Source organism: Furipterus horrens, unplaced genomic scaffold, assembly GCF_987537825.1.
Source record: "Furipterus horrens unplaced genomic scaffold, mFurHor1.1.pri manual_scaffold_3, whole genome shotgun sequence".
Taxonomy (NCBI): domain Eukaryota; kingdom Metazoa; phylum Chordata; class Mammalia; order Chiroptera; family Furipteridae; genus Furipterus; species Furipterus horrens.
Window position 1 is genome coordinate 202,887,374 of NW_028327173.1, and position 23,690 is coordinate 202,911,063.

The following is a 23,690-nucleotide window of genomic DNA, read 5'->3' on the forward strand; positions in this document are numbered from 1 at the left end:
CACGAGTACTGACCGGGGGTGACAAATACATCTCAGGGAGTAGTTGAGTTCACAATAGGGAACGTGTGAATGAAGAGGACCAACTGTGTCTCCTCCAGGGGATCACCAGTGTCAGATGAAGGTGCCTGTGCCCGATACCATCATTACCATCCCAGGTGTGGGAGATGAGGCTGGCCGCACCATCCCAGGCAGCAGCTGGAGTTTCCTTTTACATTAGCACCAGCTGTTACCATGACAGGGTTTGTGAACATACACCATCATCAGGGGACGCGCTTGACCTGAAGCTCAGCAAGTGCTGAGTAAATTGGTCTGAATGAAATCCCGGCACTTGCCGCTGCATGGAGGTGGTGGCGGGTACCTGTCCAGCTCTCCCTGCAGCCTCTGGTTCTCGCTCGCGGCGATGGCGTTCGTCCTCTGCTCCTGCTGCAGAGCCTCCCGCTCGGTGTTCAAGACCTTCTCCAGCTCCTCTAGTTCTGCCTTGTGCTTCAGCATGTCCTCATGCCTGGTGGAAGGAAACAAACCTGCTGGGAACAAACACCCCAGAAGACTGCAAGCCTCCCGCGGGCAGCTTCTCTGCAGAGCCAAGGAAGACGGATGGGGATGGGCAGGAAACAGGGTTGGATGGCACAGAACGGGAGAATGGCAGCGGGGACAGGTGTCCAGGCCAACGTCCAGGCCAGGCCAACTCTGGGGGAGACCAGGGGGCTCTCCTCCAACCCTGGAGCAGAGTCCTCTTCCTCCCACCTGTCATATCTCCATGGCCCTTTCTAGTCCCCGTTAAAGCAGTCTTCTTCCGCTAGCCCGCTGGCAACACCATGACTATACGTAACAGCTAATGCCCGTCACGGGGACTGGGTAAGCCCTCCCCAGCTCGGGAACACGAGTCTCCCCGTTCTGAGTCAAGCTGTGGGGGGGCCAGAGGCTTGCCTGGCAGCGCCCAAGCAGCTGCCAGGGGTCAGCTGCGTGCACACATGTACACACACACCCTGTTCATTAAGGCACCCCCAACCCAGCCCTTACCCTCCCCAACATCCTGCCTCTTAGCTTGGGGCTTCTATTTCCTTCTTGTCTCAGTCTGTATGGAGTCCCACACAGCAGTCACTGGAGGGCAGCAGAACACAGGAATGGCCCCCTGACCAGCCCCAGGCTGTTCCCCCGGCCTGCTGGAAGCTTCTCTGTTTAGAGATGACTTGGGAGCTCCCCCAAGTCCAAGGTGGGGACTGACTCGTCACCTTTCAATCTCCCCACCCCTTTCTGGACCGCCTTCCTGAATTTTCCATGCTCACATACAGTCTGACAAGAGACCACCCGGTGTTCCAGCATTTTCAACCTTTGTCTGCAGAACCACCCCGCCCCCACATCGGGTGTGCTCGTTCCATTGGACTGGAGTCAAGATTGTGAGGACTCAAACCCAGAAACCTGCCCAGGTGGCCGTTGAAAGACAACCTTTGTGTGGCCTTTAGCCACGGGCAGAGGCTGCCCCAACCTGGTGAAGTGGAAGGCTGGGGGTGGGGGCTCTGCCTGGCTCTCAGGGCTAATGGTTCTGGAAAGACTCATCCAGATTTGACAAGTGAGGGCCACGGACCCTTAGGGTCCCCCACTCCTGCTTCCCTGGTGTAACATCTAGGAGAATCACACTGGTCAAGCCCATTCCAACCATCAGCGACCCCCCTCCCCACTGTAGGGCAGGAACTGGGCAGTCTCACTCCCGGGTGAATCCCCAGCATGAGGCTCCACACTCGGTGTGTGATGGGAACAAATGAGTGTGTGTCCGGCTGAAGTGCCAGATGAAAGGAATATAGAGCCATCATCCCTGTGGCCCAGGCACCGACACCTCTAAACTGGTAGCCCTGCTGCAGACAGACCCAGGGGCCTCTCCGTATCTGCCCAACCAGCAAAAACTACGGAGTAACGCTGTAGGTCTGCGTATTCTGCCACGCATGGAGCTGCAGGCAAAGCAGCGATGAACTCTTCCTTCAGAGCCAAATTCCCCCTGCACAGACCTTCCGCGTCTGACCAAACATTAAGAGTATAAGGACACTGTTTTAACACAGACTAGGACATCAAGGTAAGGACATCATGCCTGGTGAGGGGTGGCACCATGCTATTCTCTGAGTGTGAACACTTTTTGCTCCACATCATTGGTCAGCTGGGCGCAGCCCTACCACGTCTAGACATAGCACTACGCCCACAGAAGGTGCTCGCTAGGCACTGTCTGAATACATACAGGATGCATGTGGGAGGAGAGAGGGCTGGAAATGCCAGGAGGCAGAAGATGCTTATTTTGGCTGGAAGGAACAGAGTCTAATAGGCATAGACGTCTCAGCATCCCTGAAGGATGGAGATCTGGGGGGCGGGGGGGGGGGGGCGGTGAAAGGCCCTGGAGAGGGGCAATGGGAGGCCCTGGGTAAGTGATAAATGAGCGCCCCGCTCCACAGCGTCATCAGACACCCTCACCAGGCTTTGTGGGCTCCCCGACCTCCTGGATCCCTGTGATGGAAACTCCCCGCTCCTTAGCTACTCCCACTGAAGTGTTTGCTTATTGTCTTGGTGAGGAAGAGTCAAGGGGGATACTATTAGCAGGGACATGTCAAGGCACAGAAGGGGGGCAGTTGCTCCCTCCTACGTGGCTCCGAGTGTTGGGGAGCCTCTCCCCCTCTCGCCTGCATCAGAGTCCCATGTACGTCATACCTGCCCAGGGGCCCCGAACGAGCAGGGATCTGCCAGTCAGGCAGGAGCTCAGGCAATGATGGCTGACTAAGTGCACACAAAGCCCTGATTGTCAAGAGCGCAAAGTTAGGAGTTATGCATTTCAATGTACACCAATTTTACCTAAAAAATGGAGACTAAGGAAGGAGGGTGGGAGGGAAAGATGAAATGGCAGAGGACTGATGCCAAGTGACAGGTACACGGGGCTCTCACTATACTATTCTGTGCATTTCTAGATATTCAAAAGTTTCCGAAATTGAAAGTTAAAAATAAAAAAAGCAGCAGCTCAGCCCGGGCAGCTAGAGAAGGCACGTCACTGGAAATCGGTGAATTTCTCCTCCTTGCTCTTGGTTTGGAGAGAAAAGGAAGAGGGGGTGGGGAGCCTCAGGGGAGCAGGGACCCCAATGCTGACACCAGGTTACCCTGAGCCGGGATTAGCTATGCCCGCCCTTCTCCCCTCGGGGACCCTCCCGCCACCCCGTCTCCAGCTGCACAAACCCCACATCACTGAGGGCGATGTCTGATTTACGTCTTTGGGGAAGTCCCAGCGCCCCAGACACTGCAGCAGCGGGTCTAGAGGAACCGCGAGGAGCCAGAGCGGAGCGGGGACAGGAGCCCAGGGAGCCGCTGGCCGCACATACTTGTCCCCGAGCGCCTTGTGCTCCAGCTCCAGGCTCCGGTGCAGCGTCTTCAGGCAGCTGTGCTGGCGGATGAGGGCCTCGTACTCGGCGGACTGGCGCTCGTGCAGCGCGCCCAGGTGCTCATGGTCCTGCAGCAGCGCCTCGTAGGCGGCCGCCAGCCGCTCCTGCTGCTGCTGCGCGCTCTCCAGCTCGCCCTCCTTGGCCGCCTGCTGGTTCTGCAGCAGCGAGTACTGCGCCGTGAGCGAGGCGCTCTGGGAGGTCAGAGTGGAATTCTCCACCTGCAGGGAGGGAGAAGGGGGTGATGCCTCACCAGGTGCAGGCCCTGGGGAGCCACAGACTCCGCGTCCCCACACACAGTGACAGGCCAAGAGCAGGTCAAGTGCAGCTGTTGAATGACAGGGACCCTCAGGGCAGACAAAACCCAGGCGGGCTGAGGACGGTTCTACCAGAACTTAAGGAACTTCTCTGGGAAGGGGCCGACGACACAAATGAACTAGCACGCGGTGCTGAATTTAGTCCTGCGCCTTCTCCACACATGTGACCTTTTGGGGCAAATTACGTCCTTTCTCTGGATAAGCTCCTTGGGTGCCCTCTTTGCCTCCTTTTAAAAACCTACTTTAAAAAAAGTAGACAGAAAATCAGTAAGGATACAGAATACCTGAACGACACTACCAAACAATGGAACCCGATATTTACAGAACACCCCTTTAACAAAGTCCAAAACTGTCCGAAAGTTGGGAAGAGGAAGGAACCCGTCCTAACTCATTCTGAGGCCAGGATGATCCTGATAGCAAAACCAGACAGCCTAACAACAAAAACACAAACCACAAACTAATGTTCTATTTTATTTTAATAGAAAACATCCCAACCTCTTTGCCAAATGGTTTCCTGTCTATTGTCCCGACCCATCAGTTACATCTTTGCAGACACTGTCCTCAGAAGCTGCCAGAGAGTAGAGGACGGCCCCTTCTCCCACAAGCTGTCATCTGTAACTACGGGGCCCACACTAGTTTCGCTAGGTGCTCTCAGCTGCCCCGGAGCCACTCCACACCCTGCTTTCATCATGGAGATTAAGAGGCCACCATAGCTTAAAAAAAGGCTTGGCCAGGTTCTACGGTCAAGAAGCCTGGTCTACACTGTTGAAGCAAACTTAGCTGATCCCAGAATCTCTTTTCCAAGTCATTCCTAATGATGTATCAAGGATCAGACTCTGGGAAACAGACAAGACAGCAAGTAAAAGCGGAAAAAGGAAGCTTGGAGCCCTGACAGTCCAATGCTCACTCGCGGAACACGGCGTATCAGCCACCACCATCTTCAAAGGCCCTGAGGCCAGGCACCACGGTCTACAAGGAGCCTATTAAAAATGAAACGGAACAGAACCCCAAATTCCGCCATGCTCTGTCTTGCTTATGAGAGAAGCCAGGGAGCTCAGGACCGGTCTCCGGCCCAGAGGCGCCTGCCCCGCCCGCACCTGCAGCTTGGCGGTCTGCGTCTGCAGCGTGGTGTTGTGCTCCTGCAGGAAGGCGCTCTGTTTCTGGAGTGTCAGGATCTGACTGCTGAAGGCCACGTTCTGGGTCTCCAGGTGCTGCAGCTGGTCCTTGAGCAGCTGCTTCTCGGCCTGCAGAGCCGCGTTCTAGGGGAAAGCATGAGGCCATCAGACACCGGCCGGGAAAGGGGACTGGAGCTGTAAGGGACCCTCAAGAGTTGGTGCTCTGGGAGCCAAAGCCAGGGTCCACCAGGTGAGAGAAGTAACATTCTCCCCCTTGGAAAAAACAATCAACAGAGTTGAAAAAAAAACCCAAACCACCTATTTTGGGGGGTATGTGCTTTCAAGGCAGAAAATATACATCAAGGGGATTCTGCATAGAACCGAGAGCAGGAGTGTGAGGCCAAGGTGAGCAGGAGGTGGAGCTGCTGCATCCTTTCTCTCTTTCATCCTTCTCTGTGTTCTCTGTCGAACACCCGAGAGTGTGTTTCGGTGAGCTGCTCGCCCAGGATGGGAGTCCAAGCCTGCGGCCCCAGCCTCACCCTACTCAGGACTGACAGCAGGTAGAATAAGGGGTTCATGTTCCATAAGGCTGATAAAGACCTCATTAAATATGCCACCAGCCGGGCCAGGAGGCAGGGCACGTGGGTTACCAGGTAACGGGAATTACCTTCCTAGCATGGGACTTGGGCCAAGTCTCAGACTCTGTCTCAGCCTTCTCATCTGTCAAACGATGAAAACCATCACTAGCTGCCTCACACCCTTATTGGGGGAGTGAAATAAAATCAGGGGGTCAGGCATACATGGACACACTTTCTCCTGTGAAGGGCCAGAGGGTACATATTCTGGGTGCACCAGCCATGAGGTCTCTACGCCAACCACTGGGCCCAGCCACTGCTGGGAAGGTCGCCCCGCACATGACAGGTAAACAAAGGGCACATCTGTGTCCCAATAACACCCGAGCGGCAATAGCAGGCACCCGGCCGTGGTGTGTCGACCCCCAGGGCAGAGCAATGACACACGTAACAGTATGAAAACACAGTCCTGGTGTATAAGCTACAGGCCAAGTCTGATGGGCAAGCAGATGCCAAGTCCCCATGAGGAAATGTGCATACGCCTCTTCATGTTAGAAATGTGGGGGCGACTCCAGTGAAAAGAAGCTCGTAGGTCTTGCCAGGACAACTTAAGAGGTGTCCAGCTACATCCAGATAGGTCACAACAGATGCTACAGTGACGGTGTCATCTCCCTGGAACAAGGAACAGAATGGTCTCTCTCTGAGCAACCGGGGCTGGGGCAGCCAACTCACGTCCCGTTCCAGCTCGATGGCCCGGTCCTTCACGCGGAGCAGCTCCATTGTGGCTTCCTTGTGGGTCGGCCCCCAGCTCTCCTTGCCCTGGTGACCAGTGGCCAACGTCCCCGCAGGGTGCTTCCAAGAGTTCGGCCAGTGCTTCCCCTCCTGCTGGTTCTGCCTGAGGGTCTCACACTCCTTCTGCAGCTGCGCCCAAGGAAGAGAGGTGGGAAGAGGCCCGGCTCAGAGACGCCTTAGTAGCCAGAGAACAGCCCCAACCAAACCCCTCCCCTCGCCCCGGCACCAGCGATGACAAGGCAGACGCCCTGCTTTTGCTGGAGGTGCATGTCACCTCTGTCCCATGTGTTTTTCCTTCTTTCCAACAAGGACAGAAAGGGCAGTGGCCTGGGCCTCCATCCTGCCTGTGGCCACGTGACGATGGCAGTCTCTTTACTTCCCTCAGCCTCAGCTGTCCACTCCATGAAAGGGAGGTGAGCCCAGGGACACAGACCAGGTGACGCTATAAAGCCCATCCCAGGCCTGGCACCGCTTTGCTCTGGATTCCTTATCCAATCACGCAACCAGGAAATGTGCCAAGGATTCATAAAGGAGCAATGGAAGAGTACCTATGTGCATGTGTGTGGTGAGCATATGTGTGGAGAACATGGGTGTGCAAGCATGTGGACAGCATGTGTGCGCCAAGAGTAGACATGCCCAGCCTTACAAGCCTCTGTGCACCTGTGTCTGTCCCATCAGAGGGTGCTCGTGCCCTCAGTTTCAATGGGTTCTCATCAGTGTCCCCAGACCCTGCCTCCTCTCCCGTGAAGCCCTGGGCCTCTGAGCCCCTCTCTGGTCCTGTCCAGCCCTGACGCGTGTGATTCTGAAGTAGCTCCCTCGGGAACCCTGCAGCTCATTCACATCTGCTCCAGAAAACACGCACCCCGGCTGCCCCTCTGCTACCCAGGTGAGGGGCTGGAAAGGGTGAGGCAGGGACCTCCCGGCTGGGGCCCCGAGCTCACCCCTGATGGCAGCTCTTACCACTTGGAGCTCTTTCTGCAGCTGGTGGTTCAGGCTGGTTTTCTCTTCCACCTGCGCTTCTAAGGACCCAATCTTTTCCTCCCTTGTGGCCAGGGTCATTTTTAACGCCGATTCATTCCTGCCCTCCAGGATCGTGTACTTTCTGAAAAACACAAAGACATGATAGTGTCATCTGTCTGCCTTTTGCACCCACGATCTCCCGCCCTCCCAGCTGCCACACATCCCTCCCTCCAGCAGCTGGTTCCTTTGGCCGGTGGCAGCCTTCGGCTCAGAACACCTGCAGGAGTCAAAACCACCCATCCAGAGCCCACCCGGGACACCCCATGTCAATATCCCTGTGACACCTTCAAGCACCCCTGGGGCAGTTTTACAGCCATCATTTTAGGGAGAAATTATCCCCACATCCTTTTTATAGAAGTGAGCCCAGGGAACACAGACCAGGTGATGCTATAAAGCCCATCCCAGGTCTGGCACCACTTTGCTCTGGATTCCTGATCTAATCATGCGACCAGGAAAGGTGCCAAGGATTCAAAGGAGCAATGGAAGAGTACCTATGTGCATGCGTGTGGAGAGCATACATGTGAAGAACATGGGTGTGGAAGCATGTGGACAGCATGTGTATGCCAAGAGCAGTCTCAGAGAGGTTAAGCCCAAGGTCACGGTGATAGGAGACCACACCAAAAAGATGTCACATTACCTAACATGTGGATCTTATCAGTTACAAGTCCAGCAAAAGTCCAAGACATTTAATTTCCTTGAAAAATGAGATCATTTAAGAAAGCATTGTAGGCAAAGGCTGAAATAAGTTTTTTGTTTTTTTTTTAAAGGCCGGGGTGGGGGAGAGAGGGATAACTAGGTGGAACACAGGACTGCTAGGGCAGTGAAACCATTCTGTATGGTTCTATGATGCCAGACACGTCATTACCCATTTATCCAGACCCACAGGATGGACAACAGCAAGCGAGATCCCCAGTGTGAACTATGGACTCCGGATTGATGGGCCAACACAGGGCCATCAAGTGTAACGAATATACCTCCACGGTGGGGGAGGCTGTACCTATGGCAGGGGACAGGGGCATATGGGAAATCTCTGTACCTACCCTCCCGATTTTGCTGTGAACCTAAAACTGCCCTAAAAGATAAAGTCTATTGGAAATATTAAAAGCAGCTTTTTGACTGGACAAAAGGATCTCCGTCCTGGATCTGAAGGACCACAGTCCCCGCCTCGGCTGTGAGGACTAAGCAGAGCTCTGGAGCCGAGAGCTTGGAGAGCGTGGGACAGGCTGCACAGGGGATGTGGGTGTGCGCCTCGGGCCTGCACACCACCCGGGAGGGGCCTCACCTGTCACTGCTGCTGGTGTCCTCCTGCAGCAGCAGCTCCTTGGGGAGCCCGACCTTCTCCAGCTCCAGGCTCAGTTTGTCCAGCTCACTGGTCAGCTGCTGGCTCTTCAGCTTCTCCAGCACCAGGTCCTGCAGGGACAAGGAGAGGACAGCGTGGGACGGGAGCCCCGCAGAAACGGCAGGGGAGGCCGGACACAGGCCCTTCTCAAGGCTGAGCAACTGTCTTCCCACATCGTGGCTGACTCAGGCGGGCGGTTCCATGGGGACGGGTGAACCTCAGAGACGTCTCCCGAAGAGACGGGATGGACACGCCCTTCCAGCCCCTCATGCTGCAGGCGACCAGGCCACAGAGGCACATGGATAATTTGCCCCAAACACAGTTTTTTTTAATACCATTATATTGACCTTTGAGTAGTAAGTTCAAATTCTCATGATAGCCTTTTCTGGGGAGTCATGTCATTAAATGCTCATTGCAGAGAATTTGGAATAGACGAAAAGAAGGAAAAGACTGAATTGCAAATCCTGGTTTTGATTAACTTTTCAGAAGCGGGTGTTGCTCTCACTGAGGGGGTGGACTTGGTCTGGTCCACCTTGACTTCCGCACCTCTTTGGGGCCCAGCAGGTAGCTGCAATTTCTGCCTGGTGCCACAGCTCTTTGCAGGCATGCCTGCCCCTACCCGATCTGAAGGTGCGGACTAGCAGCGTGACAGAGAATAGTGCATGCCAAGCATTCTACCTGCAAATTCCCCAGCCGCCCTGCGGTTAGGTGAAGCCAGTGGGCTGTGGATGGGAACGACAGGGGCCACTTCCCAGCTGCAGCTCAGAAGAGCTGGTGTGTGACCTTCCAGCTGCCTTTGCTCTGTCCTGGCTGCAGCCCAACCCTGGTGCTGATATGGTGGGGCCATAAGGTCACAGCAGGTGAGTACGAGAACAGACGACAGGCTTCCAGGAGAGTTCCCTGGACTCTTACGAGTGAGAAGCAAGCCTTGAGTGCTCATCACTGTGACTCTGGGCTTGTCTGTTACCGCAGCATAACCTAACCCACGCTTACTGAGGCAGCGGCAACAGGGCCATGGCACACGCATCTGCCTGTGCTGACTGTACTCTTGTGAACACGGAGACCTGTGCTCACCAAATCCATTTCCTTTCCCTCCTTGGTGCACAGCTGGGACACACTTCCCAGCCTCCCTTGTGACCAAGTTCTGCCCCGTGAAGTGTGGTCTTTCTCACTTACTCTCTTTCTCATCTACCGGCCACAGGCAAAGGAGCCAGAAGAGGACCCCACTACGGGATGGCCAAGCCATAGGAGGGAAAAAGTCAGGTGCCCAAGTGACTGTGCTTGGGGCCACCTGGGAGCAGCCACTCTGAACTCCTACGTGCCTGAGACTCAACTTCTGTGTTGGGCCACTCAAAAGACATCACTCACTTGAGCATTTCTTCACCCTAATGCAACGAGGGAATGCCCACACGGCCCGCGCACAGTTCCAGGGAAGAGCAGGACACATACTTAGCGACAAATTGTAAAACGTTCATACCCTTTGATACTGTTATTACCCCTCCAGGGATATATCCTGAGAAAACACATATTTGTGAAGACATAGATGTGAGAGGATGTCCAATGTTATTTAAGGTGGTGGAAAATATTAGAAACAACCCTGAATGCTGAAAAAATGATAGTAAATCTATAGGATTAATATCTGGCAGCCATTAGAAATCGTGACTTATAGTCTATGTATTGTAATGAGATAATAAGTAAAACACACAACAGGGCTAGGATACAGAGGGGAGGGCATCGTGTGTGCGTGCATAGGAGAAATGACGGAGTAAAATAAGCCAGCTCTGGCAGCGGTTATCTGTGCGCGGCGCGTTAACAGCGGATTTTCACTGGCTCTTCTCACCCGTCAGCACCATGCTGTTCCGAACCAGGAAAGCATCTGAGGACACACAGCCCAACCTCTGTCCCAAGAGCACAGCCCTCACAGCACACTGTGTGCTCCGGGCAAACACGCCCACCCCACGGCACCCCGGGGTGGGTCGTCTCACCTCTCTCAGGGTCGTCAGCGTCCTCGTGTGCATGGTGACTTGCTTGGTGAGGTCCCTGTTGTCCTTCTCGAGCTCCTTCAGCTTGGCGGCCGCGTCCCTGCAGCGGGCCAGCTCCTTGTCCAGGGCGCGGCTCTCCTTCTCAGCGGCAGCCAGCTTGGCGGTGCTGTCGTCCAAGACGGCCTCCTTGAGCTCCACCTGCTGCCACAGCCGCTTCACCTCCTTCTCCAGCAGCTTCTTGTCTTTCTCCAGCTGGGCCAGCTCCTGCTCCAGGGCCTTCCCGTCTGTCGCGGCCCGCTCCAGCTGCTTGTTGGCGAGCCGCTGGGCCTCCAGGTCCCGCTGCAGGGCCTGGTTTTCCGCCTCCAGCTCCCCGAGCTCTCGCTCCAGGGCCTGCGACTTCTGGCCGCCGCTCTCCAGGCTCTGCTGCAGCCGCAGGTTCTCGGCGCTCAGGCTCTGGTAGCTGAGCTCCAGGCGCTCCGACTTCTTGCTCAGGGCCTTCAGCAGCTCCACGTTCTTCCTCAGCTCCTCCTTCTCCTGCTCAAGCTCCTCGTTCTCCCTCTCGATCTGAGCCATCTTGGCACTCGTGAAGCGCATGGTCTCCACCATCCTGCGCAGCTCCAGGTTCTCCTCGTCCAGCTGCTTATTGTCCCGCTCCAGCCCCTCGAGCTGCACCGTCACGTTCTGCAGAGTGTCCAGGGACTTGCGCAGCCTCCGGTTCTCCAGCGTCAGGCTCTGGCTCTCACGCTCCAGGGTGTCCACCTTCTCGGTGGCTGTCGTCAGGGAGGTGACCTTCTTGGCCAGCTTCTCATTCTCCTTCTCCAGCCGGTGTAGCTCCTTCTCCAGCTCCTCCAGCCGCTCCACCTTCTCCTTCACTTGCTCCAGGTCCCGGAGCAGCTGTTGCTTCTCGAACTCCAGCTTGCTCAGTTTGCTGCTGCTCTCTGTCACCGTCTGGTGGAGCACTTTGTTCTCCTTTTCGATGTCCTTCGTGCGGGCCTCGCTGCTGACCTGTGACCTCTCCCGCAGCGACCACACCGCTTGGTTGAGGTGATCCTTTTCTTGCTCAAGATCCTTGATCTGCAGGAAAACACAAAGGAATGATGCAGACAGCTGCGTGATCACATTTTGGTGATGTGGGTCCAAATGGGGGAACTAAAGGGTAGACTGTGAGAGACCACCACACCGTGCACCCGAAGAAGTCCCAACATTCCCCACAGGCCTGATAGGGACACAAGGCAAAGGGCACGGAGATTCCCACGGAGACAGTTCCAGTCAAAACACATCCATAGCAGCCAGGATGGTTTAGAAACATAAACTTCCCTGGCTGGTGTGGCTCAGTGGATTGAGCACTGGCCTGCAAACCAAAGGGTCACTGGTTCGATTCACAGTCAGGGCACAAGCCTGGGTTGCAGGTCAGGTCCCCAGCTGGGGGTGTGCAAGAGGCAACCACACATTGATGTTTCTCTCCCTCTCTTTCTCCCTCCCCTCCGGTCTCTAAAAATAAATAAGTAAAATCTAAAAAAAAAGAAACAAACATAAACCACATCTCTCCTTACTTCTAACAATGAAAAGTGATTTCCCTCAGTGCTTTCTACCCTGCTCTGCAGGAGCCAGAAGAGCTGGTCGCCCACCTCTGTGGCCTTTCCTTGCGCCGTTCTCCCGCTGTGGATGCTGCACATGACCACTCTGCCTTGAACACTCACCCCGCCCCACCCTCTGGTCTTCAGCATCACGGGCTCCTTCTCATCCCCCAGGGCTCAGTGAGAGTATCAGCTCCCCAGGGAAGCCCTGCACCGGGATTCTAAATGTTGTGCACCAAGCAGGACTCTCTCCCTGGACTCTCGTTTATTCCCTCAATAGCACACATCTGAAGTCACCTGGCTTGTCACCTGTCATTCTGCCTTCTAGACTGAAAGCCAGATCAGGTTGGAGGCCCCACCTATCTTTTCACACCATCCCAAACCCCCTTTTTTGCTCTACTAGAGAGGCTGAAAAACTCCACTTGATACCCAGCCTCCCTTGCAGCTAGAAGTAATCATGTGTCCAGTCTGGCCAATGAGTTGTCAACAGAGGGTCCTGCAGAGGCCTTCCCCCTGTCCCTTTACCCCCCACCTTCTTCCTGACAGTTTCCGGGGATGTACAACCAGCACTGCCAAGACTGGCAGAGCAGGAAGAGAGACGCCAGGCTCCCGGGAGGCGCCACCGAGCCGCTGCCCAGCACTGCACTACCTACCCTGGGACTTCTTGGAGTGAGGCAAGTAAACCCTGGAGGTTTGCCAGGGTTCTCAGTGTGGCGCTGGACACTGGGGCTGGATCATTCTTTGTCCTATGCGGCTGTCCCATGCATCCCTGGCCTCTACCCACCACACGCCAGGAGCACCCCATCTCTCCTCCCCAAGTCATGATAATCAAGAACACGATTGCCAGTGTCGCCGGGAGGCAAAATCTGCCCCCGTGCCCCTACTGCGGTTGAGAATGGCTGATCTGAGCCGCAGCTGCGTGAGGAAACGGGTAACCCATGTATCTATCGCTGAGGAGTGACGGGGGCGTGGCTACGGTCCTGGGCTCGAGGTCCCGCAGGCTGCGGCGCGAGGGGAGGCGTTCGCTCTGGAGGGCCCACCTGCCTGGCTCTGTCAGCCTTCAGGGTCTCCATGTCACTCTGCAGCTGTTCTTTCTCTTTGATCAGCTCCTCGCTGAGCGTCTCCAAATCCTGGGTGCTCTGCTTTTCTCTCTCCAGCTGGGTCTGCAACTTTTCAATCTGCAGAGTCAAAGACCCAGCCCGGGCAAAAGTCAGAGCTGTGTTTTAAACCAAGACCTTTCAGCCCCACAGAAGACTTTAACAGGCCTTTGCTCAAGGAAAAAACATCCAGACCTTATTCTGCAGTGACCACACACACTTGACCATTAACTCTTAGCCCACAGTTGCGCTCCCAGTTCAGGGCAGAAAGAAAGGTCATGGGCACCCATCGGTCAGCCTCCCTCCCACTCCTTGCCCTCCCTGCCCCGTGCTTAGCAGCCCCATCTTGTGCCCCTACTCTTGCAGAGAAAGGGGCAGTATTCCAGCCTTTGCACTTCTGGTTGCTGTTGCTTCTAATCCAAAGATGTGATTGTCCCGCCCCACCTACCACTGCTGGACACCCCCATCCTTCTTTTGGTCTGGTTCTTGCCACAGAACTGGGGCTCTCATTCCTGTCCACCCCTAAACGACCTCAGGTCGCCTGGGCGAGCTCGCTAGGCTGAGATATGAGCTGCCTGCCAGCCTTCCGGCCCCACGGGGCTTCCTATCCTCCCCGAAACATCAGCTCAGGCTGAGGGCTCATGTGAGGTTCCAGGTCCCCAGAGCACATGGGTACCAGGGACCTGCCTCTCAGCCCCTGGGCTGTTCTGTGTCCTCATGATAGGTCCCCAAAGGGCTGCCCCTCTCCCTCTGAAAATCAGGATCCTCGGCTGAAGGCTAAAGTCTTAGGACATCGATGCCACGTTAGATGTGGGAAGACAGGCACCTTCTGTAAGGCCCACATAAGTGTCGTGAGGTACAGGGAAGGACGGTAACTTTGGGGACCTGTGGTTTACACAGACATTTCAGACTGAAGCAAGCCCACAACCTGGACGATGCTCGGGGTGGTGGGGGAGCCAAGCTGGCCCCAATGGTCTGGGCCTCCAGGCCGTGTGCCCTGGCTGACCCTCGTCCCTGCTTCTCAGACACCTGCCAGGGTGGCCATGTTGCCTGGATTTGCCCAGAGGCTGTGTCTGACCTTGTTCCCGGAAGGGCAATGTCAGGCCATGTCTGCTGTGGTGCTCAGCTGATGGCTGGGAGGACCCATTACATGCCAGGCTCGGGAGAGGAAGCAAGACCAGCCCTCTGGGTCAGGACAGATGCAACCAGGCCCGAGCAGGCTGAGCAGGACAGGAAAAGGAAGTTCTCCGGTGAGCCAAAGGGCCACCTCCCCAGGGGTCCGGTACCGGACACAGGACAGCGCTGATCTGGGAACTGCGGCACCTCCCTTCTACTGGGCACAGCTCCCAGGGCTGTGGCAGGGCTGCCGTGGGGTCCCACCAGGAACTGATCCAGAGAGGAAGCAGGATGGTGGGGCTTGAGAGATGGGGCTAAGGAGTCGCACTGGGGAGGCGGCACCCACCGCCGGTCCTACGTGTGCAGAGGAGCGACTGGACTGGACACCAGGACAGAATAGATGTTAGCGGTCATCTCTGAGGCCTGGAGGGAGCTGGGCCAGAGAGGTGACATTGCAGGCGAGCTGTGGCCGACCCGTGAGGACCCCTCTCTCTAAGGGTCCCTTTCTTTTTTATCTTGGCCAACATCCAAATGCCATTTATAAAGATGTTCCTGAGCCAGGCCCGCGTGAATCTAAAACACCCCAACTGTCCAGTCACTTTCCCTGCTCTGCGCTACACCGAGAGACATGGCAGGAGACGGGGATTCCTACTGTCCCACAAAGAAAGGACAAACTATTTGGCAGCTACCCTGTGGCAAGGCACACAATGCTTCAAAGGGACAAGAGAGTGAGTAACCGAACCTCGGGTGTCCCATGAGAGGACTGGAGGAACCACTTCACAGAAGGGGACTGTCCCGAGCCCCACCCAGAGATAGAGTAGGAGCGGAGCTGTGACAGGCAGGACCCAGGTCTCCTGCCTGTGGCACATGGCCCTCCTACTGCCAGGGCAGCCTTAGCAAATGACACTGACAGGGATCACAGGCAGGTCGGGACGGACACCCACAAGCCCGAAAGCACCAGTTCTACACAGTGATCAGCAAGCAAGAGGGCTCTTGCCCTCACCCTAATCTAGAGCCAGGCCACCGATCAAGATGCTGCGTTCAGAGCCCAGATGGCATCGGTGCCATCTGTGGTATGGCTGGATGTGCCGATGCCCTCTGACCTGGGATGACCAACACATGGAGATGGCCCCTAGCCTCTCCACAGCCCTTCCTGCCACATGAATGGGGGTTCTCGTGACTGTAGTACGAAGAGTGATTTGTATCTGTCCTCCCAGATGTGCTACTGGGAAGACCCAGGGTTCTCGTGAAAGGTAAATGCCGCTCAGCCATCTCTTCCTCCTCACCCCATCCGCTAAAAGGAAAGAGTGAGAGCTGACCTTGATTTAGTACCAGCAATGCCCTAAAACGGCCCATCAATGGTCCTGCACACCCACACACATGATCGCGCGCACACACCCATGCATACATGTCTTCCATTGCTGCCTCTCTCCCACGCCCACCCCTCCCCCAATGCTTTCAAACAGAGCACTGCCCTCTGTCCATGAAGCCCATACTAGGTGCTGGACTCTACAATCCTCGCAATACCTACTAGGTGGGCACATCATTAACCCCACATCACAGATGAAGGACACTGAAGTCACTCCGTCGGGGTCACATGCCTGCAGGGACAAGTCAGGCTGCCTTGTGACCCTTCCCAGTGACGACTCCTGTCCCTCCATGATACCTGTGGCTGTACTAAGTTCTGCGTTTCTCCCCGCCGCGCAGACTGGCTGACGCCTGGACAGTCCCCTGGCCACCTATCTGCCCGTCTGTGCCCGACACCGCCCCACTTACCTTCTTGCTGAGCTGCTGGTTCTCCTTCTCCAGCTCCCCGCACTTGAGGTTGCTCTCCTCCAGGGTCAGGGACGCGTCCCGCAGCCCCTGGATAGTGCTCTGCAGGCTCTGGTTCTCCTTCTCCAGCTTCAGGATGCGGCTGGAGGCGCATTCGTTCAGCTCAAACACAAATGACTTCCTGGAGGCTGAAGCACAACAGGGGGTCAGGGCTGATTTCAGGGGCCTCCGCTTCCACTTGCTACCCCTGGCCCTGAGATGGCCCCCAGCCCTGAGACGGCCCCTGGCTCCAAGCCCCAGATTCGAGGGGCCTGGGATGGCCTCCCACGGGGCCGCGGTGACGGCCCCTCTGCTGGCTCAGCTGGGGTCTGTTAGTGGAACAACCTGGAGCGTATGAAGAAAGCAGGTGACAGTGGAGAAGCCAATGCAAAAGTTCAAGACCATGGAACAGCTGAAACCATTTTTTACAAGCTGTTAGCCTGACCGTCAAGACAAGGAGTTCAGAGACTGACAGAGGTGAAATAGCTGGTGATTTCCGTGCTGCCTCTGCGAGCAGTGGGGGTCTGGGTGGCATAGCTGTGGGGGGCGGGGGGCACACGATGCCTGACTACTAGTATGTCTGCCAGGGTGGCAGAGGTGATGGGGGGGGGGGCGTATGCCCAGGAGTTGCCATCCCTAAATAAAGTCTTCTGGACCGAGATTTCATTTTGTAATTTCACTATTATATTGAAAAGAGACAGTATATCTAAAGTGTTTCAAAAATTCTGAGTGAGATGAAAACATAAGTTAAAGACAGAAAAAGGCAGATTTTCCACTTTGCTTTTAAGCAGCTTGAATGCACATAGAAAAGGGAGCGCAGACCTGAGAAGAATGGGTGTTCTTGGCCCCATCCGGCCACAACCAGGTGCGTGACTGTAGGTAAGTCCCTGGGCTTTCTCAGGAGGAAAAATCAATGTATACGAAAGCCGTCGCTCCTAGAGGGGTCGTCGTGGCTGTTCCCCTCACCTGTCCCTACGGTGTCGCACGCTCAGCCCTGGGAGCTTTATCACGCTGTTAAGTTAATTGCTAAGAGGGCTGTGCCCCCACTGCTTCTTATTCATCGTGATTCTTGGGAGGCAGCTGCACGACCCCCATTTTGCAGGTGAGAAAACTGAGGTTTAAAAGAGGTCACCTAGCTAACAAGCGGAGGAGCCAGGGCGCGAAGCCAGGTCTTTTTGACGCAAAAAGCCACCACACCATCCATGCAAAAAGTCCATTTATGCTTTGCTCGTTAGCTGCCAGCTAAGCCGGAGGAGGTGGGAACCCGAGAATAAATGGCGGTCACTGACCTGATGGGGCTCACAAACTATACTGAGTTGTCTGAGTCAGCGAGGCTTTGCCACCCCGGCAGCCACCCTGGTGTGACGGACATACACTTGGTCTGAGCTGGTCCCAGCCCGCCTGCACCGCTTCCGTGTTCCACCAGGGGGCAGTGGTCCACCCCGATGAACCTGAACTCCTGGAGCTGAATCGCCATGGCCCCCACCCTGGGTCCCAGCAGTGCCCCCAACACCGAACCACAGAGAGAACTAACTCCTCCCACAGATGAAGAGTTTAATGAACTGATTTTAGGTTTGGAACTGATGGGACCCCTTGAAGAGAAGGAAGAGCCAGCTGCTTCAACAGCCTTTCCAGTATGCTTAGAAATGCTTATCAGAAATAAAAAAGCACCCCCCCCCAAAACTGGCCAGAAGCCCTCCTGCACTCCGTGAATTCTCAGGAAACACTCGCGCGCAGGCTCAGGTACATGCGTGCTATTTTTGAACACAGGAACTGGCTTATTGTTTGCTGAGTGCTGGGGCTTCCTGACTGCTGCCCCACCCGCCGTCCCCCGGCCAACTTGACACCTCGTCTCAAGCGCTGGGCAGGGGCGCAGACACAGAGTGGGAGGAAGAGGCCTGGGCCCTGTGAGAAGCAGCCACTTAGCAGTCCCTACCCCTGGAGACAGAGAACAGACTGCAACCATCCTGCCCAATCATGCAAATGCATGGAGGAAACAACACCTAGGGTACATGTATAGTGTGGATCAGTGACCACTGGGGACCTCTCCTGCCATCCCGAGCTTTCAGACACCCACGGACAGATCTAAGGTGCCCTCTGGGGGTCAGCGCGCTGTAATCTGGAAGCTCCTGGAACTGTCCATATGGGAACTGAGAAACCTGGCAACACTTCATCCGTCTATCGGGCTGCCAGACCCTCATGCTCTCCTCAGGGAGCACTGCCATGGAACCGCTCCAAACGGCCCGTGAAGGAAATCCTGTTTATTCAGGGTTGAGGATGGGCTGACACAGGAGATTCAGAGCCAAGGGCCTGGTTCCCTGGACGAGGGAAAAGCCGCAGCCAGGCTCGCGCCCAGGCCCCGGGGGGCTGCCGCTTACCGTCGGACAGGTCCGCGCTCTTGGACAGCTGCTCCAGCTCCCAGCCCAGGTGCGCGGACTCATTCATGCTCTGCTTCTGTGCGATCTCAAGGACCATGTTTTCTTCCAGCAGCTCCTCAATCCGCTTCTTGTCTGTGTCCCGGTCCTAGTGCAGAGAGAGGGGAGGGGTGAGGATGCGGCCCGGCTCCTGGGCATCTACCCTCATTCCCCCAGGACAAAGGGTCTCCACGCACCTGCTCACTTCCAAAAACACAGCTGTGCAGACATAACCCCAACACAGGGCCCAGCTGTGAGTTTTACAACCACTAAAAGATGTGCTGACCCAGTGACTCAGGTGATGAAGAGACCTGGTCTCTTAACAGCTGCATTTGAACAAAGTGATGTATAGCCCCTGAGCTTAGCAGCCAAGTGACCCTCTGTAGTCAGGGGGGTCACCATGTTGGCAGCAGCGCCAATCTGGTTGCTGAAAATCAGCGAAGGGCACAGCATAAACCCGAAACTGCCCCTGTCTGTTTTACACGTGGGGCCAGCAGCCTGCCCTACCAATTCCAGGTCGTGAAGCTTCGATTTCAGCTGCAGGTTCTCTTTCTCCAGCTCATGGACTTTATCAGCCCGCGTCCGAGCCGCTGTCAGCTGTTCCTCCAGCATTGACTTGGTTTCAATTAAAATGATATTATCTTCTCTCAGCTCCTGGTCAGCAAACACATACAGAACACCATCAGATTCACAGGCACCTGGTTCATGGCAAGGGTGCTCTTCCAGGCACCGGGACCAAAACCAACCACCCAGAGATAAAACTGCTGCTGCTAGGAGCTCTCTCTCCACACCTGCACCTTTTTCAGCCAGGCAAAATGGGTGGACGTTATCTATGGGAAAAAATTGGGAAGGAAACACTTCCTCGGTGTCTACTTTGTGCTGGCCATGGGGTGAAAGAGTTTTGTCACCTGGTTGGATGAGGGCACCTGCTGACAGATAAGGGACTCTGTGGAGACCCGTTTCCTTAACAAGGAAGGGGTGGGAGGAAGAGTCTGTCCTGGGTTTGAGGGCTGAGTCTAGACTCTCAGTTGAACATTCATTCCCCTGGTCTGGGTGGGAAAAAAATGGCTATTACGACAAGCTTTTGTTCAGTACACAGTTCCTGTCTGAACATTTTAAACATGCCCTCTGGGCAAAACAACAGTTCTCGGCAGTTTCCTGAAAATGAGGAGCCTGTAAGACATGGCAAACAAATAAGCACTGTGGGCCTACTATGTGTCAGGTGCATGCTGCGTGTGGAACGCAATGGCTGGTCCCTGGCAGGCCCCTTCATGGGCAAAGAGGCCGCTGGACTCCTGTCCCAGGTGCCCAGCACACCTGGGGGAGGGGGTTCAGCTCATTCGCCTCATCTCTGCGCGCTCCCCACAGATGGGGCCCTCCCAGCATCTGTATCTTGGGGGACTGAGTCTGCCCTGAATGCCCCCCAGTTTGCAAATGTGCACACAGGGGAATGTGTCCGTTCCTCTTGGTGGGCAGTTTTCTGAGGCTTGCCCCACTCACGGGCTCCCACAGCTGGGAGGGGCTGGTGGCCCCTGCTTCTCCAGCACACGCTCACTTCCCCGTATGGGCCAGAATCCAAGACTCTTGGGAGCGGGGAACCCATGTGCCTACCATCAGTGGACACAGTTCTGATCAAAGCCTGGCAGCCCTGAAGGGTCTGGTCTTGCCGACTCTGGATTCACCTGGGCCCCCTGTCTCTGCCTGTCCACAGCCCTGCTCTGTCTGCCTCACTTTCCACAGGGGCCCCAAGATGGAGGCAGGGACAGTCCCTTCCTACACGTGAAGACAATGACTTGGGTAAATTAAGGAACGAGGTCAAAGCCACAAAGCCAGCGAGACGGAAAGCTGGGACCTGAACTCGGGCTGGAGAGCTCCAGACCTGAGTTCTCTCCCCTGCTCTCAGCAGCCTGCAGCCCAGCCTTGAGCCTGCATGGGCAGGGGGCCCTAGCTACTGGCAGTGACGTGAGCCGGAGGACCGGGAGCGGGTTTGAACCCGAAGAAGGCCCAGCTCTCACTCTCTGGCCACTGCCCCCCACCATTCTCACCATGGGTTCCAGCTGGTCTGCCCACCAGTTCTCCCCAGTATCACCACTCTCGGGCCCTGAGTTCCCACAGCACAGCCTCTGCCCCTTCAGCTTCACAACCAACTCCTACTCAGCCTTCAAAACCCCGTCTGTGTTGCCTCCTCTGAGAGGTGCTTGCACCTGCACTCCGTCTCACCCACTGAGCCAGGTACTTGGGCTCCCTGAGTGCCCTAAGTGTGCTCTGGGGTCACACTGGGCTGGCCTGGAACCGCCCCCCCAAGTCCCCGAGGCTGTGAACGCTGCAGGGCAGGACTATTCCAAATTTGTTCTCGTGGCCCTCCCAGAAGTGTCCAGTAACACCTGTTGGCTGAATCACGCCATGAGGGGGACTGCAGGTGGCATGGGAGCTGGGCTTGGAGACAGGCAGGGATGTACACGTGTCCGCACGGAAGAGGACGTGAAACAGAAGGAGTCAGAGCTACGGCTCAAACATGCCTCCGTTCTCCGGCAGTACCAGCCTTCACCCTATATTTGGCAGCAAAAACTTCTCTGAACTTGCTCTGCACATCCTGCCATCTCAAAAGGGAGAGACTAGGCCCCAAGAAGCTGTGCCCCAGTCCTAACATGGGAAAGGGCTTTGCCTGGACGCGGGAGGAGCCACATCTCGGGCAGCTGCCCACAGCCAGCCTGCCTCCCGAGGACCTTGACCCCAGCTGAACCGGGAGGCTATTTAGAGGCTTGACCCAGCCCAGCGAACAGCTGAGGGACCACGTTTAGGAAATCACAGCCAGGCCTGATGCTGACGGCGGGTCCCCAAGTGGCCCAAGAGCTGCCATAGTGACTGGGAGAGACGGCTGGGAACATGGGCTGACAGCTGCCACTCCTGGGCATGATTAGCTGTGGGGCCCGAGGCAAGTGCAGCTCCCTCGATCGACTGTGGGTCCCCCGTTCCCACCATGGGCTCTGCTGACGTGGTAGTGCCCATGAGACACACTGAGCTCAGTGCCTGAGGCCCTGGGAGCAGGTGGGTCCCCCACCACCACTTGCCGTCCCCCTAAGTCACTATCCAGTGCAGGGCATCCACCAGGCAACAGGCAGACGCTTGTTTCTGGGGGCGTTGGGGGCCCTGATGCCAACAAGCTCCAAACGTGGCGGTGGGGGGTGGGCGCCAAAGAAACAAGCGGTTCCTTCTCACCGCGCCCAGGACCGCAGCCCCAGTGATCGCTCAGGCGTCCAGAGCAAGCGAGAGCCGGCCCAGCGGGGTCCTCACAGGGAGGGAGGCTCGGGGTCGTCTGAGTCAGAACGGCAGACCCCTGCTCCTCAGGGAAGACCGTCCCTCACTGAACGCCACCCGCTCACTGGTCTGCTGCGGCCGCTTAAACGTCACGGAGGACCGGCCAGTTTTAAAGCTTTGCCTGCCCTGGGGACGGGACCGTACACAGAACAGCAGTTCCGTCCTGCTCTCTCTCACTCCTCAGTCTGCCAAATTTTATCTAAATGCCTCAGAAGCTATTAAGAAGCACAAAATCAACACGTTCAAGGCAGGCAGGGCTGGGACCTTAGGTTCCCTGATTGCGACACCATGTCCAGGGGCCGACAGGACGGCTAGAGGCTGGGCCCTCCCCCGCGTCTGCCGCATGGGCCGCCCTCGCCCCCATGAGCACCCTGTCCCCCTCTCCCCGCACCACCTTTGTCTCCGTGGCCCTGCCTGTCTCCTCCTTCTTCCTGGGCAAGGCCAAGGTCCTGGAGGCAGTCGGGCGCGTTTCAATGCAAGACCCACGTCCTTACCAACGGTGCCACCGCACAAATGATGAAACCACAGCTTCCTCACCCGGGCGCGGGAGGCAGAGAGGCTGCAGCACCTCGCTGGGCTGTCAGGAGGCTCGACTGTGACGCTACAGCTCGGGCTTCGCTCCGGCCCAGCACGTGGCAGAAGCGCCACACGCAGTTGTGGCCGCTCACTTTAAAGCCCTCGAGGAGCACCTGCTGGGGCCAGAGCAGGGTCTGCGAAGGACCAGAGAGTAAATTCTTTCGGCTCTTCAGGCCCCAAGTCTGTTACGACTGCACAGCTCTGCAGGTGGAGGGAGGCAGCCAGACAGTGTGCGAAGGAATGACGGCGGGCCGGAGTTCACCCCGGACTGCGCAGTGCGGCACTGAGGGCTCAAACTCAAGGTCAGGAAAACACAGGACTCTGCCCTCAAGGAGCTCCCAGTGTGGGTGGGAAACAGGAAGAGACACGGTGGCACATGGTGGCCACTGCCTGGCCTGGAGGTGAGCAGCGGACAGGAAGTGTGAAGGAGAAGACTGGGGGGGCACAGCCTGTAGGGCCGGCTCACCTGCCCCTCGCCGGGCCCCCTGTCGGGCGGAGGAGGCCTCGGTGGGCACCGGGGGACCTGACGGGGGCTCGGCTTAGCTGGAGCAGAGTTCCACGGGGGACCAGAGGTGGGTGAGTGCAAGACAAGGGCAGAGTGTGGATTTATCCTAAGAGCAAGGAGAGGTGCCCGAGGAGCTCAGAAAAGCCGCTCTGGCAGCAGGACAGACGGGCGTGAACGAGGAGAGAGCAGGAAGAATGACCAGCCCGGGAATTTGTGGGGGCCGCTGTGGAATAACACGCTGTACTCCTGTGCAGGCACCGGAATAACACGAGCAAAGGACGAGGCCTCACTCACACTTCAACACCTGCCTCTGCACAGGAGCATGCTGGGAGATGGGCGCTGGAGGACAGGAGCACCAGGGACCCCAGTGGGTCCAGTGGGGAGAAAGGAAGAAAGAAGAACCAAGGTGAACTGGCTCTGGAGTGGGGCCCTGGGTGGTGGGTGGGTAGTGACTGCTGCCTGGAGACAGCACAGCGGGGCTGGGGGAGGGGCAACGGGGGGTTCAGACAGGCTGACCTTGAGATTCCTGCGGACTATCCAGGTGGACTGAGACCTGGAGCGCAGGAGACACCGTCTAAAGGTTAAAATCTGGGACGTGTCAGTCTGTGTCAGCTAAAGCAGGAGGCGGGACAGGGAGAAGGGAGGTGGAGAAAGTCCAGAGGGGCGGGCAGAGCAAGCTGACCACCGGGCAAGCGGGCCCAGGAAGGCGGAGCTAGGGACTCGGGGAAGCC

General features: G+C 56.6%; 1 protein-coding gene across 1 annotated transcript in view; it reads right to left on the reverse strand.

The window, feature by feature from the left end:
* Positions 1–23,690, reverse strand: part of CCDC88C (coiled-coil and HOOK domain protein 88C) — a 114,440-nt gene that overhangs the window by 22,342 nt on the left and 68,408 nt on the right. Inside the window, exons 11-21 of the mRNA XM_090271309.1 lie at positions 19,068–19,214; positions 18,525–18,669; positions 16,111–16,295; positions 13,162–13,299; positions 10,548–11,618; positions 8,506–8,633; positions 7,164–7,305; positions 6,144–6,332; positions 4,822–4,983; positions 3,351–3,628; positions 359–502 (exon numbers count right to left, since the gene is read on the reverse strand). Of these exons, the coding sequence (XP_090127435.1) occupies positions 359–502; positions 3,351–3,628; positions 4,822–4,983; positions 6,144–6,332; positions 7,164–7,305; positions 8,506–8,633; positions 10,548–11,618; positions 13,162–13,299; positions 16,111–16,295; positions 18,525–18,669; positions 19,068–19,214 (2,729 nt within the window). The remainder of the gene's footprint in view (positions 1–358; positions 503–3,350; positions 3,629–4,821; positions 4,984–6,143; positions 6,333–7,163; positions 7,306–8,505; positions 8,634–10,547; positions 11,619–13,161; positions 13,300–16,110; positions 16,296–18,524; positions 18,670–19,067; positions 19,215–23,690) is intronic.